This window comes from Mytilus californianus, unplaced genomic scaffold (genome assembly GCF_021869535.1).
Source record: "Mytilus californianus isolate M0D057914Y unplaced genomic scaffold, xbMytCali1.0.p SCAF_1, whole genome shotgun sequence".
Taxonomy (NCBI): domain Eukaryota; kingdom Metazoa; phylum Mollusca; class Bivalvia; order Mytilida; family Mytilidae; genus Mytilus; species Mytilus californianus.
This window is the reverse complement of record NW_026262581.1, coordinates 11,751,554-11,766,575: the sequence shown is the minus strand read 5'-3', so window position 1 is coordinate 11,766,575 and position 15,022 is coordinate 11,751,554. Positions and strand designations below refer to the sequence as shown.

The 15,022-nt window shown below is 32.6% G+C and overlaps 2 protein-coding genes across 3 annotated transcripts in view; one reads left to right on the top strand and one right to left on the bottom strand.

Annotated features, from left to right (window-relative positions):
- Window positions 1-8,211, bottom strand: part of LOC127700193 (putative Polycomb group protein ASXL2) — a 35,375-nt gene extending 27,164 nt beyond the window's left edge. The window contains exons 1-5 of the mRNA XM_052203631.1: window positions 8,041-8,211; window positions 3,599-3,681; window positions 2,324-2,432; window positions 1,847-1,946; window positions 446-685 (exon numbers count right to left, since the gene is read on the bottom strand). Of these exons, the coding sequence (XP_052059591.1) occupies window positions 446-685; window positions 1,847-1,946; window positions 2,324-2,432; window positions 3,599-3,681; window positions 8,041-8,142 (634 nt within the window). The 5' untranslated portion in view covers window positions 8,143-8,211. The remainder of the gene's footprint in view (window positions 1-445; window positions 686-1,846; window positions 1,947-2,323; window positions 2,433-3,598; window positions 3,682-8,040) is intronic.
- Window positions 8,212-8,261: 50 nt separating this feature from the next.
- The window catches only part of LOC127700280 (coiled-coil domain-containing protein 178-like), a 34,263-nt gene continuing 27,502 nt past the window's right edge, over window positions 8,262-15,022 (top strand). For both annotated transcript variants that reach the window (XM_052203805.1, XM_052203727.1), the window contains exons 1-6: window positions 8,262-8,426; window positions 10,713-10,833; window positions 12,064-12,123; window positions 12,590-12,787; window positions 13,130-13,294; window positions 13,515-13,718. In XM_052203805.1, the coding sequence (XP_052059765.1) occupies window positions 10,716-10,833; window positions 12,064-12,123; window positions 12,590-12,787; window positions 13,130-13,294; window positions 13,515-13,718 (745 nt within the window). In that variant the 5' untranslated portion in view covers window positions 8,262-8,426; window positions 10,713-10,715. The remainder of the gene's footprint in view (window positions 8,427-10,712; window positions 10,834-12,063; window positions 12,124-12,589; window positions 12,788-13,129; window positions 13,295-13,514; window positions 13,719-15,022) is intronic.

Below are 15,022 nucleotides of genomic sequence, written 5' to 3'. Positions count from 1 at the left end.
TTAGTTACAAAGTCCTGTAACTCAAAAAGCTTTCATCTTATTTTCACCAAAATGTATACAGATCATTTGACCATCATAAGAAACAACTATGTTAAGTTTCATAAAATTTGGATAAGTCATTCTCAAGTTACGGTGCCACTTGTGGACGCCGGACAGACGGACAGACAGACGGACGCCGGACATTTGTATACCACAATACGTCCCGTCAAAATTTTGACGGGCTTATAAAAATGGATGCAGCTAGCAAAATGAAAACAAATTTTAACAATGGCAGGGATCCTTTGACGATGGCGGAAGATAATTTAACGATGACGGTGCGCCATAATAAAAAAGGTCATGGAGATCCCTGATGGGGTCAAATTAATTATCTTCCCACCAATTGCATTCACTATATACATGTTAGGAAACTCCCTACAATAAATAAGATGTGAAATATAAAACTTACCTTCTTTAGGAGGAGGTTGAATGGGTTTGATGATAATCCTTGGATATTCTAGTTTCTTCTTCTTCTGTCTTAATGATTGTCTTATGCTACGTCGCAAATTTGTGGTTTCTGTGTTATTTTTGTTCTCTCCATTAATTTGAGGGGGTAGATCCATTTCACCAACATCATCATCCTCTTCATTTTCTTCTTCATCTTTCAGTGGTATAGTTGTTATACCAATGGGTAATTTGACATATACCACTGAATAAAAATATAAAGTTAACAATGTTCATATTTACACATTACTAAAGCATTTTTTTTTTTAAATCTTCACTAAAGAAACTTATTCTAAAAGGTTACCAATTCAACACTGTTATTATATCTTTGAATATTGTTTTTATTGGTATAAATATTAATTTTGTTATCAGTAAAATGATTGTTATACACATATGCACATTTATGGTACTGCAATATGTCAATACCTATATTTTGGCGTTACACAAGGTCATGTTTTTCTCTGACTGTTAATGAGGTCTTTAAACTAACTTCATTGGATGTTGGATGTGTACTGATTGATATTCTATTCTTAGATACATGATTTTTTTGTTAGTTGTTATTGGCTTTGAACTAGCTGTCAGTAACTGTGAGTACTCTCAGATCTTTACTTAGTGTCTTTTTTGTTGTGGGATGTATAGATATGCTGTCACGTCCGGTCTGTGTTTTCGTTAGATGTTTTCTGCTTTGTATCGATCTGATGAGTTCAGCCCTTTTCAACTGATTTTTATAGTTTGTTCTTATTTTGTACTGTTACACCACTGTCCCAGGTTAGGGAGAGAGTTTGGCACCAGCAAACTAGTCTAACCAAGCCACATTCTATATGTGCCTGTCTCAAGTCCGGAGCCTGCAGTTCAGTGGTTGTCATTTGTTCCATGTCTGTCATATTTGTTTTTCATAAATTGTATTGTTATAAATTAGGCCGCTAGTTTTCTCAATTGAATTGTTTCCTATTTTTCATGTCAGGGCCTTTTATAGCCGACTATATGGTATGGGTTTTTCTCATTGTTGAAGGCCGTATGGTTGCCTATAATTGCTTACATCCACTTCATTTGAACTTTGGTGGATAGTTGTCTCATTGGCAATCATACCACGTCTCCTTATTTTTACATAGACAACTATTACAATGTTTGGACATTAAAACAGTAACTCAGCTGGTACTGTTGATTACAATATACCAAGTGGCAGTTTCATTGCAGAATTTAGTTATTGATAACCAAAAATAGCACTTTCTGACAAAAAGTATTGAAAATGTCTGGTCATGATAAATTTAAAATCTGTTTCATTTCAGTCATTTGTATTTTAAATTGGTCAAGACTGGCAAATATGACCATTTCCACACCATTGGTGGTAAAAGCATAATCTTACAATTTTCTTTTTTCTGATCTGGAAATGTACTGTCTGTAATCTGTATATCTTCATCTTCTTCTTTTACACTGATTATTTCAGAACCTTCTGGTAAATCACTCTGAAAAAGAATACACAGAAAGGGTGAATAATAATTAAACAAATGAAATTTTCTTGTACTATAATCATAATTAAACAAATGAAATTTTCTTGTACTATAAGTTCAAAAACTTGTAAGAAAATGTAAATAAAGTATAATTAGATAAATTAAAAGTAAGTGAACATATACAACATTAAATTTACTGAAGTTTCATCAGTCTTTTCTGCAAGTGCTGAATGTTTTTTTTCATAAATTCTCATGGCAAATTATATAAGGAGTGCAGATTATGCATATGGACTATACACAACTTTTGACGGTATTCAGAAATATGTGATGCTTCATTTTACTACACTTATTATATATTCTGTAAAAAAGAATCTAAATCAATTTTTACTTACTCGTAATCCATAAACGTCTGACCTTCCATATACTTTATAAAATACACTGTCTTTGCCTCTTGAGTTAGTATCCAGACAGGAGTTTAAACATGCTAATGGTACTGAACCACTGAAATAAGAAAACATAAATACATGTTTCAAGTTGATGTCTTCAGGAATACTTACTGCTTTAATAATAATAATGGCATAAAACTTCTGTGAGCAATCTCATTAAATGATATCCTGGATCATATTATCTCCCCTTAAAGATGTTGGTCAGCAAGTTCAATTTTTCCTCCCAAGATGTGACGGGAATTACTACCTTTGTATTAAATTTTGATAGAAAACCATCTTGCATTTTTAAAAGAGGTCAAAAACATATCATGACTTAGTTGTTCACATCCTTGTTCTTTGGTTTATGATTTGTGATCTCATTTTCAATCAAATAACTAATTAATGCTCAAGTTCAACTGTATTCTCTCCAAGATATTGAAAAGGTTCATTTTTATGTACACCTTCAATCAACGAAGGACCTTTTGTAATGTTTCATTTAAATCCTGAGGACAGTTACAGAGAAGATGAGCTTACATAAATCAAATTAAATGAATATGTCATGTCAATTATCTCCCCTTCAAGATGTCATTCAACTTCTATTATGTAGTCTAGAATGGAAAAATAAACAGTGTTCCGCTCAGCAGTTTTGGTTAACTCCATGGTATGTGGCAGACTGTTTATCCTGTCGAATGATTTTGATCATATCTATGTGTACTTTTCTTTTGATATTGAAGACCCAACATACTGAAATTGGATATTTATCAAATATATCCCATTTCAATATGTTGAGTCTTCAAGCTAGTTCTGGTGGTAAATTTCAAATAGATTGATTCAGATGATTATCTTCATACTGACCTAATAGGGAAACATTACTATGTTCAAAAGGTTATCGTAATTTGCCAAAATCATGAAAATGAATTTAGACACCATGTATTATACATATAAAGGGGTAGCAGGAATTACCAAAAATATTGGACAGTACAACAGTCCACACAAATCCCCAACAACAGACTCCTTAATAAGCAAATAAATAAAAATACCCATCAAAATTATAATGAAGTGTTAAGAAACAATATTTCATTGGCATTAGCACCTACTGTGCTTAAATTACATAAGAAATTGTAAAGTCTACAGAGATTGAAATTGATCTGTATATTTTTATATTCAAATCTACATTATTCAATTTGATTTATTATTTACTAAATATTTGTTTTTGTATGTCAATCCATACATAGACATTACCTTATATCCTTTAGATTATCATCTTTTATTCTTTGCAGGATTGTTTTACAATTCATAGGAGTCTGTGGATTACCTTCTAAAACCTGAAATAGAAAAAATATAGTTTATGACATTAACCAAGTAATATTATTTCAAAGGAAACAAGTGTACATGAACAAATGTAATTTTCAACAAATTAAATTTGTTACTTCATTAAGCTATGATTAAAATTATCCTTAAATGATGTTTGACACATTTATGGCAGTCTTGACATCATATTCCCTTTCATGTCATGTGATTACGGTAATATGCATATGTCTTTCTTTAATTGTGATAAAATAACATTGCAGCTACCAACAGGATGACATCACTACAGGAAGTTACGGCTGTTGGTTGGATACTGCCAGCGACAGCCTCTCAAGAAAACAAATAAAATGCTTCGCTGGGCGCAGCTTGATACGACCGCAGAGGTCGAACCCTGAACAGTTGGGGCAAGTATGGACACAACATTCAAGCTTGATACAGCACTGAATTTAGATTGTGATTAAATATTTGACACAGCATAGGTTTCTGACACAGAATTAATGTGGTCTAAGAACTTAAATTTTTTTAATTTACCTATTCAAACCATATCATTATTATTTGCTTTTATATATAAATCAGAAATAATCAATTTAAAATGGAAAATTTTAAAGAAAAAAAAGGGTAAAAAAAATCCCCCCCCCCCCCCCAATTTTTTGAACCCACTTATGATTCATCACCCCCAACTCAATCATAGCCTTCCCTTTGTCGTATGGTACCTTGCAGTACAATTTCAGAGAGATCCATACACTTGAACACAAGTTATTGTCTGGAAACTAGAAAAATGCTTGTTTTTTGGCCCCTTTTTGGCCTCAAATTCCTAAATATTTAAGGCAATTACCCCAAAACTCAAACCATGCTTTCCCTTTGTGATATGGAACCTTGTAGTACAATTTCATAAAGATCCATACACTTACACACAAGTTATTGTCATGAAACTAGAAAAATGCTTGTTTTTTTACCCTTTTTGGCCCCTAATTCCTAAAATTTTGAGGCAATTACCCCAAAAATCAATCCCAGCCTTCCCTTTGAGGTATGGTACCTTGCAGTACAATTTCAGAGAGATCCATACACTTGAACACGTTATTGTCTGGAAACTAGAAAAATGCTTATTTTTGGCCCCTTTTTCCTAAATGTTTTGGGCAATTACCCCCAAACTCAATTCCAGCTTTCCGTTTGTGATATGGAACCTTGTAGTACAATTTTAGAAAGATTCATACACTAACACACAAGTTTTTGTCATGATACTAGAAAAATGCTTGTTTTTTGCCCCTTTATTGGCCCCTAATTCCTAAAATTTTGCGGCAATTACCCCCAAAATCAATTCCAGCATGCCCTTTGTGATATGGAACCTTTTGGTATAATGTCAGAGAGATCCATACACTAACACACAAGTTATGTCTTGAAGTTACAAAAATGCTTATTTTTGGCCCCTAATTCCATAACTGTCGGTACCATAACCCCAAAAATCAATCCCAACCTTCCTTTTGTGGTATTGAACCTTATGGTAAAATTTCATAGAGATCCATTTACTTAAACTAAAGTTAGAGTGCGAAAACCAATGTGTCTTTGGACGACGCCAACGTCATACCAATATACGACCGCAATTGCGGTCGTATAAAAATCAGAAACAACACTCCTAGCAGGTTTCATGATGTCTCATCACAAAATAAATTGAAATCAAGAGTATTTTGTCAGCATGGTAAGAGGCCAGCTAAAGGATTCTAAATAGTAAGACCATCAGTAGAAAGAACTATTTTTATTGAATTAGTGTCCAGGGCCTAATCTAGGATTTTGGAGAGGGAGAAGTGACTTCTCCTTCCATGAGAGAGAAGGGAGAAGTGATCAATTTCTTGGAGAAGTGAGATTCCATTACCGTTTCGGTTGCATAGTGTTCTCGTGCTTATCACTAAGGAAATTGTTTTATATGCAATAAAAAATATACTTGCAGTTTTTTCATGTTATTGTACAAAATGTATATATAGAAAGTTCTTAATAAAAAGGTTTAGACAATATAGTTGTTATTTATTCATTGATACCATTTGTACTGTCAACTTGAATTTAAGTTTAAATAAAATGTGTTGCTTGGGACATGAGGGAGTAGCCTAGTAATATTATGATGCATTAAATTCATGTGCATCTGCCTCAATTTATTTTTAAATGTCCAGAAAAATATGACTCCCAGTTTACCTGATGAATTTCACATGACTGGGAATTTAATTTATATCACCACTTGTCATTATTTTGTTAAACATTATTGAATGTCCAGGACATCATGTTACATGTAGTTGTAAATTGAGATTCTTGTTAAAGATTGTAAGCCTATAAATGAAAATATCTGTCAATCACATATTAATTAACCGATAAAGAGCTAATTTCTTTCATTTTTTAAAGATATCTTCCCTATCAACGAAATGGTCGTGAAAAAAAAATCCACTGCTGATCACAGCTGGTTGAGTGTTGTACGTTTGCAATCACATTATCCATCAGCTGTCTTTCTACCTATTATATTTCAATTTTTATTCAATGAATATAATAAATCTACCTTTAATTCCCACCCTTAACCTACCGAATAGTACATCGACTCGTAATAAATAAAAATAAAACAAATCAGCTGAGTGATTACGCAACATCCTCAGATAAAATTCTTTGGCGACTTAAATCGTCATTTCGCCGGCAAGATTATGGCCTGAGTGTCTACTAGTGAGTCTATTCCATCTACATAAAATGTATAACACTTTCTGTTAAATGATTTCAGAAATAAACATTTCAAAACATTATCATATTAATGACAAACATTATCAATAATGCTTAGTTATGTAAGTATACATCTTTGAGATCCTAAGGAAAAAAAACTAGAAATCATTGAGATGGGAGCCATCTCTGTGGGCCCCGCTGTGAATAATGTGTGGTAAAAAATTTGTATCTTTATCATTGGACATGGGGTTGTCAACTGAAACCAAAGTTTTTGACCTTTACCTTTGACCTAGGAAGATTGTACATAAATTATGACACACCCTCTGGTGTTGGTTTATATACATGTCAAGTATAAATTTTGAAATCATAACGGTTCTCAAGATATAGAGCGGACACGATCTTTACCATAGGACATGGGGTTGTAAACTAAAACCAAAGTTTTTGACCTTGACCTTTGACCTAGGAAGTTGTACATAAATTATGACACACCCTCTGGTGTTGGTTAATATACATGTCAAGTATAAACTTTGAAATCATAACGGTTCTCTAGATATAGAGTGGACACAATTTGTTACGGACAGACAGACAGACGGACAGACTGATCACTATAGGGCGTCTGCCATTCAGGGGGGGGGGGAGGCCGTAATTAAACAGATGTAAAAACAGTGATTTACAAACAGGTACAATTCTATTCATCAAATACAGTTTCTGTTGTAATACCTTTCAAATACAACATTGCTTTCTTGTACTTTCAATCTTTAGACGTTAAAAGTCATAATTTAATGTCACTGCATTTAAATAATTTTGTCAGCTGAGGAATAAAATCTTTTTCGTATTTATATGTCAAATTATGACCCTCTCAATGAAGAATTTGTGCATTCTCATGAAGGAGTACAATGTAAACAAATCCCAAAATGCAGTCTAGCATGTCCCGACTCTCAGCCCAGTCATATGGGGGGTGAAGTTTTATTGCCAAAGTAAAAACCAACTATTTCTCAAATATTATTGAGGATTAACAATTTTCTTGTTATTTGGTAAAGCATCAAGTAAATAATCTTTTGATTCTGATTGCCTCCTAGGTCTTGGAAAAAACAATCATGCATCATCAAGAAAGATGCTTGTACTGCAAGATAACTCCCAAGATATCGGAAATTATTTTAATTATTTGTCACAATGATGATGATGATGATGATGCTAATATAAAGGTGTAACCTGATCTCCTGTGGTTGGGCACATGGGACTTATACAAGGGGAGAGAGAAAATATAGTATTAACGGCAACGACAGAGGTTTCCCACCTCACATTCCATACAATTTCAAAGTTTCATTTGAATATGTCATTGATTCTTAACGAAATAATTCCAATGAGTAACAAAAGAAGATGCATCAGATCAATATACTTGGCTGTAATCCAACCTTAACATACACATGCAGGGTATGCATTTTGTTAGATAAATTTTCAGAATTTGAAATTGAATTTCTTGTATTAAAGAGTCCACCTTTATTTATTGTTACACCATCTTAGACTAACAGATTTGAAATATCTCATCAAATAAATACTTATCTTATATGAATTTCAGTATATTATAATTATTATGGATATGTACAACTTACAATTATAAAAGAAAGTAAAATGATGAAAATCGATCAAATAAAATCTAAATTCTGTCTATAAGTTGATCTTACGATTTTCGCAGCCTCAATCCATGTTCTACTTTTCTTCTTTTTAAATTGTTTATCTTTATTTGGGTCCGTCTGCATTATGTTTGATTTGTCATAATCAGACATATGGGAATAAACAGCCGAAAATTCAACTCATCAACAAAAAGAAAATACTTTTCGCCATTTTGCTTTGGTCACGTGACATTCCTCCAAAATCCAATGAAAAGTCACGTTACAAATTTGTCCATAGAAACTGCAATGGCGTCAAAATGGTGGAACTATCACAAACAAAATATTTCTCTCGATAGAATTTTTCTCATGACCAAAAAAAATTAGCGCAATCAACATAACATACAAGACTTTTAATGCTTAACAGTTCTTTCTGATAAAATAATTATGTGAAAATCTTGGTAGGTGTTAAAAACTTTGTTAACTGTGTACTTTATAAAAAAAAAATATATAGGGGAAATTCGGGTTATTTCGATCAATAATCAATTGTGTGTTTTTAGAGATGGCTTCTGTAGAGTTGACATGTTCGAATTATAATGACCAAATTGCGTCGGAAAGACGCTTTACTTTACATGCATACTTCTCTGCGTTTTACCTTATTTACCAAGTAGTAACGGTAAAAGAGCAATAGATGCCGAGATCTAATTTCGACTAAATTTGATCAATGATCGGTCAATTTCGGTCACACTTTGGGGCAATTTCGATCACACAGTCTGCATGTTCCTACCTTTTGGAGCACCTCATTTTACCACACTTGTGAGCAATTAACTCGGATCTTTACAGGACAGCAATAAGGATGACAGTCTTGACAATGCCAGTTTTTATTAAATATAATACTTGCATGTTTGTTATTTCGATGTTATATTTTTGAATTTTTAAACATGCATGCCTCATTTGATCAAATCTGTTGAACGTTCTCATCGCTGGTTTATTCATGAAACATGTACAGTACATGTATTTGGGTATAACCCCACTTTTCGTACGCAGGATTCGGGGTTGTTTTTAGAGCGTACGCGGTACATGTACTACCATACGCAGAAAAAAATATATGTTCTATGTTAAAACGTACGCAGATACAAAGTTTTGCGGGACTCAATAAAACAATTAAAACGTACGCCGTACTCACTGCGATTGTTTTAACGTACGCTGGACTCAATTTATGTACACATGTAGCTAGCAATATATATATAGTCCCTGTTCATTGTTAAGAAGAATGTGTGTGTGTGTTTTTGCTTTTTTTTTTTTGGTTCAAATTTCTTTCTCTCCTTTTTTTTTTTGTTTGCTTATTTGAGCTTACGTGTGACCAACGATTTTGTAAAGTTAACTTTTACGTTCAATCCAGTTCCTGAGAAACCCAGTGTGTCTATTTTTTTCATCAAGGCAGAGACAGTCATGGGTTCATCATTTAAAATTTTAAAAACATCTACTCTAGCCAAAAGAGGGACGAAAGATACCAGAGGGACAGTCAAACTCATAGATTGAAAATAAACTGACAACGCCATGGCTAAAAATAAAAAACAAACAGACAAATAATAGTACAGAAGACACAACATAGAAAACTAAAGACTAAGCAACACGAACCCCACCAAAAACTGGGGGTGATCTGTAGCCAAAAGTTACGATCCGTGTAGAGAATAATAAAGTGATCGTAACTTTTATTGAATCAGGTCTATGTATGGGTTGATTCACCAAACAAGGTACTTCCCATGCCAATAGAAACATGGTTAGCTCATTTGTGTTCTGGATGTTTTAAAAAACTTTGTCATTATTTTATATTATGATTTTGATAGAATTGTAATTTCAATAAAGCACATAGTACAATATTTTATACAAAACATTTTGACAATGTCAAGGCAAATAGCTAAAAGAGAACCTTAGATGGGCAAATTTACTGGACAGCATTTGTATGTGAAAATATTATAAGGTGTCAAATAGCCTTCATTTTTTGGGTAAAGATTGCATGAAATGCAATCAAAACCCTGACGATAACTATATCTTCCAAGGTTTACCAATAACTTTGATAGTTTGAACAAAATAATGCAGTGAAGTGATCATTATTTTGATCCTATCCAGTCAATGTCAGGCAATTTATTGATAATATGTTATACTTTGATATTTATGTTAAAATATGATGTGTCTTTGAATTACCATACTTGACAAGAAAACATTTTTTAATTAAAAATTACAAGTAATGCATGATGCATGAATCTGTTATAAAAATAGGTTCAACCTCAAAATTTTTAATTTGCATACATTCAATGTTTGATTTAGAAATTCACGAAATTGCAAAATGAAAGCAATCTTTACCCTTCAGTGTTCACAAGCACTTTGATTTAACTGTGTGCTTTAGTTTATGGTTCTTTACAAAGTTGTGGAGCAAGAAATTTACTTATTTCCTTGTTTATTGTTGATAACTTTTTTGCAAATATGGCTGTTTTCACTTCAAAATTTATTCTGAGTGAAGACAAATCTATACCGCTGAAAAAGTTTTGCAGGGCCTAAATACATATCAGTTATGTGCATTTTATGTTTCAGAAAAATGAAATTAACAAAATTGACAATACAATGTGAAACTCGATGGACTTCCATTAAATCCAAAACAGGGTTTTAAATTTTTTAAGTAAAGACTGTGGATTGGCTTTACACAGATATTTAGATATTGATGTATTACTTGTTGAACTTTTCAGACTATGTCACAGACTAAAGTAGTAAAAGTTGAGGAAGTTGAGATACGACCAGATTCATATTCACTGGGAGAAAGGTTTTCAAGTCAAGAAAAATTTAATAATGCAGTTCAAGAAATTGAGGGTAACGCTAATTTAATTCATTCCATAAAATAACATCACGCACGTACATGTATTGCTATTGTTAGGAAGAAATGACTTCCTTTTAGCTAGCTATAAAACCAGGTTTAATCCACCATTTTCTACATAAGCTGCGGTCGCGGTAGAATATTTTTTATTGCTTGAAAAAAAAACGCAGTCCACCAAAAAAAAATGCGTAATGGACACAAAAAGAACCATTTTGTAGGTTAACCTTGTTAAGAACTTTTAAAAATTCTTGTCAGTCAACTTCTGATGCAAATTATCATCCTTGTTATCCGCGGTTAAGAAGACAGTCACTGTGTTTATAACCTGTAGATGTGTATTCCATTGGTAAACAAACTAAAAGTTGTGTATTCAAATCAGGTGCTTTTGATTGGATGACCTCATTTATGCTGTCCAATCAAACACACTGAATAAGAAAGGGAATGTGTCAAAATAATTTTGAAGCTATAATGGCTGGAATAAAATGGATGTAAAAGATCTTAAATTGACGTAAATTTGACGTTTCAACAGAAAGGACATGCTTAAGAAACAGAGAATGTAAGAAAAACAAAGTCAATGATGCCTTTATAGTTTTATTTTTTTTGGCTGGAAATAACGCAGGACTTGATTTATTTTGCGTATTTTTTCTAAATTCTGCATGAGAAACGTATAATTTTGCGTTAACCCGACCGCTGATAAGGAAATGTCTGTACCAAACCAGGAATATGACAGTTGTTTTCCATTCATTTAATGTGTTTGAGCTTTTGATTTTGCCATTTGATAAGGGACTTTCGGTTTTGAATTTTCCTTGGAGTTCGATATTTTTGTTATTTTACTTTTTCCTTATGATACAATGTAATTATTTGTTTAACTCTAGACATTACAGTCTGGAACATTTGAAGTAAACTGAAACTAAGTCCCTGAAATTTGCATCTGCACAATTTGTGAGACATTCTATATTGATCAGGGTTTAGAAGTTTGGCCTCAAAGTTCACATTTAATTCTAATAAGTCCTCTTTTGATGAAAAGTCAGTGAAATATTTTGATGTGGCATAAAAGAATTTTTGAATTCTAACAAACATCTTCAGGACTTCTATTTACAAATTATTACGAAAGATCCTTTCATCTAGAGAGGTAAAAGATCCTTGATCTAAGGCATATTTTTTTTACTCCTGGTCTATGATATAGGAGGACCTAGATTTTCTGTAACTCCTTGTCCTTATATTTAAAGCAACATTTATTGGTTCAAGTGGTGATGGTCTAAATGAGGAGGAGCTTTCAGAAACTGCAGGTAAATTTATCAATCTAGAAATTTAGTCAGTTGCTTTAAACTCAAAAATTAGTGCAGGAAATCTTATTTGAAATTAACAGATTTGCTAAGTGATTGAAAAAATATTCTTTTTAAGTTCAACAGGAATACCACTTTGATATATTTATAAGGAAATTAGAATTACATGTATTATTCATTTATTTAAGATGTTAGCCAAAAATAGCACATTTACGTCTTTACATATTTATACATCCCTCCAAATTGGAACTGGATAAGTAAAGGGATGTGATTCATTTTGTTCTTTAAATAAGCTTTACAGCAGGTACATTTTATGTCGGTGGGACATAATACAGCAACAAAAGGCATTAAAAAACACAGATCAAAAGGTCACATTATGGCTTTACACCGTGCATTTTATACAACAATGTGATCTTAACTTCTTTACTCTATATAATGACATAATAATTTATGATATTGCACTTCATAGATAAAGTTTATCCACTGCCTGAAAACTGGCCAAAGATACCTCAAATTTTCCGTCGTAAGAGTTGTGAACTAACAAAAGCCACCTCACCATGTGTAAAGAAGGCAGTTTCTCATCTAGAACTTATACAAAACATAATAGAAGAGTGGTTCAGAGAAAGAGACGAGGAACAGAAGAGTAGACCATCTTCTGTAAGACCAGGTAATGTCTGATTATCCAGGTTATCTTGTCTTATTTTTAACTGATATCTTACACATCATTCTGGAAAATTTTAGTTTAAAAAGCACTTCAAGTTGCTAGACTATTGACACTTAGTGCAAAATAAAAATTCTCTTTTTTTTCTCTTATTTAATATTTCGTTATCTGTAGAATTGAAAGATTCTGACCAAATTAATCCAATTATATGCTGTTTTCTGGAAATATTATGGCAATTGGATATTTGATAGAACTATAACAATTTGTTTCTCACATGCCATCATTCATACCCTTTCCTTTATATCAGTAAACTGTATAATTATTGAAAATATTGATATTTTTTCACAGTTGCAAGTAAGAAGCAATTGAGATTTTCTGGTGCTAGTGGAAATCATAATGTCATCAAATCAATAGGAAGTGCTAAAGGGAGACAAAGTGCAGCATCAGGTCGGACAACAATATCACTTTCATCAGCCAATCAACTTTCAATCACAGGCATTGGGGCCATTAAAGGTGAAGCATGCAATAACTTATAAAGCATTAAATTTGAATTAATTGAAAGCATCAGTTTTTGTCTCGAGACATTTCAGTGGTGTCTCTCTCAGTTTGTTTTTTGGTCATCACAAAAAGCATGAAAATTTATATTCATTATAATTGATCTATTATAACACGATTTATCAGATAACAGTGGCATGTAAGTTTCATGTTTATATATGTATGTGTGTATTTTCAGAAGAGGATGGTGCCTTATTACCATATTTAGGAGCTGAAGATGTGTTGGATGAAGTCGTTACCCTACTTGCCAGATTAGAAAATGATAGAGTAGAAATTTTAAAATCACTTGAAAATGAGAAAGAAAAAGTTGTTAGATTGAATGACAAGATAGACCACCTATGTTTAGTCAGGATGAGGGAATTACCAATAGCTGTACAAAGAGGTAGCAATGTTTTTTGGTTATAACAAAGATGTTCAGATTCCCACTGTTGTCAAAGCATAAATCTTTTGAGTTTACTTTCACGATTTTATATTGATTAAATTTAATATTAAGGTAGAAATGGGTGTCTAAATTTAAATCCATAGATTTTTTTTATTAGTGGTCAAAATGTAGTTTATATCATGCTTTTTTCAAAAATATAATAAAATGTATGGGTCATAGGCAGGGCTTCCAAAATTATTTTTAGCCAGCCGGACATTTAATATATTATCCCGATTTTAATCCCTTAAGACTAAATAAATTAAAGGCAATTATGGCAATCAGTTGCTGAGTTGGCCATCCCAATGATTGACATTAAAAAAAAAACGATATTAAACTTTCTTTGATTCAAATTCGAAGTTCTGACGTAAACTGTTAAATTGGCAGTGCATCATTCGAAGTGTGCAACATCAGCGTACTTATATCTGCTTAGACTCTTTATTTGTGCAAAATAACGTTGTCAAAAACTTTACTTTCATTTTTAAATCTAAACCGGATGTTATCTTGACAATGGTAAAACACGGACCAGAGACGGATACGTAAATTCCTTGTACGTTTGCAAAGCATGAATGAGTGTAAGTAGCTCTTTCTACGTTATTTCTTCAAGAAAATATTCGAAATAAACGTGAGATAAAGGTATCAATGACAATTTAAGCATTTTTTGAAGAAATTAGGATGCATAATTAAATTTCACACCTGCGCACACGTGTACTAGTTCAAACAGAGACTTGTCTCTGGTTCAAACAACGTGGTTATGACGATTTTTCATTTTCACCTTTTTAATTTTTTCATCAAATCATATTTGTAAACGTATTTCTGATAATTTAAATCTTTTTAACTAAATTAATTAGATGCAAACCGTTGAAATGTAAGAAAATAACTTTGAATAGACCAATCAATGTCCGGTTCAAAATAGTTTACCTGTCACCTGAACAGGTAAATTTCAGCTGTTCGACAACTAATTAGCCTTGATTAAAATGAGAAGGTATTAAAGTAGGGGTTGTTTTGATAGTACTTAATGATCATGTCACTTTTATGACCGGAAATGTGTGGCTGTTAAAGGCAAAAGGTTGGGTCAAAAAGATCGCAAATTATGTTAAAATGACCGTCTCTTAAGCCCTGAAAACTAAAAAGTAGATGTCCGTTTCATGCTTTGCCCAGCCGGACTTTTATCGGACATTATACAAATGTCCGGAATATATGACTGTTTTGGAAGCCTTGGTCATAGGGCTTCTTTTCAAGCTACAGGTTGTGCAAAATTGTCATAC